Below are 1,927 nucleotides of genomic sequence, written 5' to 3'. Positions count from 1 at the left end.
TACCGTACCGGTACCGAATCTATAAATACGGTACGGTAATCGGTATCCACATTTCCTCAATTTCGGTAACGGTATTTACGGTATCGGTATCGGTACGGTACCGGTATCGTACCGATCTCATCCCTAGTTTCTGCATTTTTAGAGATACATGACATTGCTGGGTTGGTGAAAGGTGCTCATGAAGGACAAGGGCTTGGAAACAATTTCTTATCACACATTCGTGCAGTTGATGGCATATTCCATGTTCTACGTAAGATTGCATTTATATAATCTTTCTGAAATAGTTATGTTAGGTCATCTGAAAATTGTTTGTCATACATATAACGTATTGATAATCATACATCAAATCATGTCATTTGTGTTTAGATCTTAGTATCTTACTGTGAACGAACCAAGTTTGAAGGCATACGTTTTTCATCCTGCTGGTTACTTCTGTTTTTTGTTTTGAATTTTTTGCTTTGTTGTTATTAGAGTGCGAGCTAATTTGTTCTTGTATATGTTTATATAATGGGTGCATTTGAAGACCCCGATATTATACATGTTGATGACTCTGTGGATCCCGTAAGAGATTTAGAAGTTATAACTACCGAATTACGGTTGAAGCTATGTTCTAAAATCCTTTGAGCTCACATCTTTGTATTGTGTTATGTGATATCGAAAGAACCCAAGTGTGTTGCGCATTATGGAAATGTGTTTGGACACTTATTTATTATATTATTTACATGCTTTATGTTGGTTTTTTTCGTACATGATATAGGATATTGAGTTCATGGAAAGAAGGATTGAAGATCTTGAAAAGAGCATGAAGAGGAGAAATGACAAACAGTTAAAAATAGAGCTTAAAGTGTGTTTGAAGGTATGTTGTTGTGTATTCATTTAATGCTAAGTTGTATTAATACATATTGTTTCTAACCATGCTTATTTTCTTGTTACCCTCAAATCATCCATAAATCGTGACCTTGTTTTAAGATGTTATTTGCTGCAACAATTATTTTCATCCTCTAATCTATATTTACTTCATACGAAGTCAAGTATACAAGATATAATGAAACTACTTATGGATTTTGGTTTGTTTCTGTAGGTCAAAACCTGGCTTGAGAGTGAGAAAGATATCAGGTTAGGGGACTGGAAAGCCGCTGAAATTGAAATCTTGAATACTTTTCAATTGCTCACCGCAAAACCTGTTGTTTATTTGGTAAGACTATTATCTTATAAATTATAATACCATTCAATATTTCTTGAAACTTGGTAGGCTCTTTTTCTATTATGTTTAAACATTTGATATTTTCTTGTGCAGGTTAATATGAACGAGAAAGATTATCAGAGAAAAAAGAACAAGTTCCTTCCTAAAATCCATGCTTAGTATGCAAATTAGAATTTGGATATCACTGTTTTCTATTTTATAAAAAAATAGCTAAGTAGTTGAATTCATTGTAGGGTGCAAGAGCATGGGGGCGAGCCATTTATCCCTTTTAGCTGTGCTTTGGAGAGAGCTCTTGCTGATTTGTCGGCATGTGAAGCAGCTAAATACTGTGAGGAGAACAAGATACAAAGGTTGGTTCAGATATTATTTTCTTGAAATTAAAATCATGTATTTTAATATTGTGAGGGAATTTGTTGGTTGTGGGGGAAATTGTTGAGTGTTTGAAACCACTATTGGTTTAAAACAGTGTTTGAAACCACTGTTTTAACCCAAAAGTGGTTTCAAAACACTGTTTTAACCCAACAGTGGTTTCAAACACTGTTAACCAGAAAGTGGTTTCAAAACACTATTTTAACAACACTGTTTTACCCCAACAGTGGTTTCAAACACTGTTTTAACCCAAAAGTGTTTTAACAACAGTTGTTTGACTTTGGTCAAACAGTGGTTTGACTTTGGTCAAACAGTGGTCAAACCACTGTTGGTTTAAAAACAGTGTTTGAAACC

General features: G+C 34.1%; 1 protein-coding gene across 1 annotated transcript; it reads left to right on the top strand.

The window, feature by feature from the left end:
* The first annotated feature begins 507 nt into the window (after window positions 1-507).
* On the top strand, window positions 508-1,363 carry LOC110913838 (obg-like ATPase 1). The gene is made up of 4 exons (XM_022158656.2): window positions 508-561; window positions 758-856; window positions 1,082-1,195; window positions 1,298-1,363. The coding sequence occupies exons 1-4, from the start codon at window positions 508-510 to the stop codon at window positions 1,361-1,363; spliced, it is 333 nt and encodes a 110-aa protein (XP_022014348.2).
* The last annotated feature ends 564 nt before the right edge of the window (window positions 1,364-1,927 follow it).

The sequence above is a fragment of the Helianthus annuus genome, chromosome 15, assembly GCF_002127325.2.
Source record: "Helianthus annuus cultivar XRQ/B chromosome 15, HanXRQr2.0-SUNRISE, whole genome shotgun sequence".
In the NCBI taxonomy this organism is placed as follows: domain Eukaryota; kingdom Viridiplantae; phylum Streptophyta; class Magnoliopsida; order Asterales; family Asteraceae; genus Helianthus; species Helianthus annuus.
This window is presented reverse-complemented; position numbering and strand designations above follow the sequence as displayed.

What these genes read in the sequence shown, in the direction of transcription:
- LOC110913838 (XM_022158656.2), top strand. Translation starts at nt 508, where the DNA reads ATGGGTGCATTTGAAGACCCCGATATTATACATGTTGATGACTCTGTG. An exon ending in TTGATGACTCTGTGGATCCC is followed by an intron (nt 562 to 757) that starts GTAAGAGATTTA and finishes TACATGATATAG; the next exon opens with GATATTGAGTTCATGGAAAG. An exon ending in CAAAACCTGTTGTTTATTTG is followed by an intron (nt 1,196 to 1,297) that starts GTAAGACTATTA and finishes TTTCTTGTGCAG; the next exon opens with GTTAATATGAACGAGAAAGA.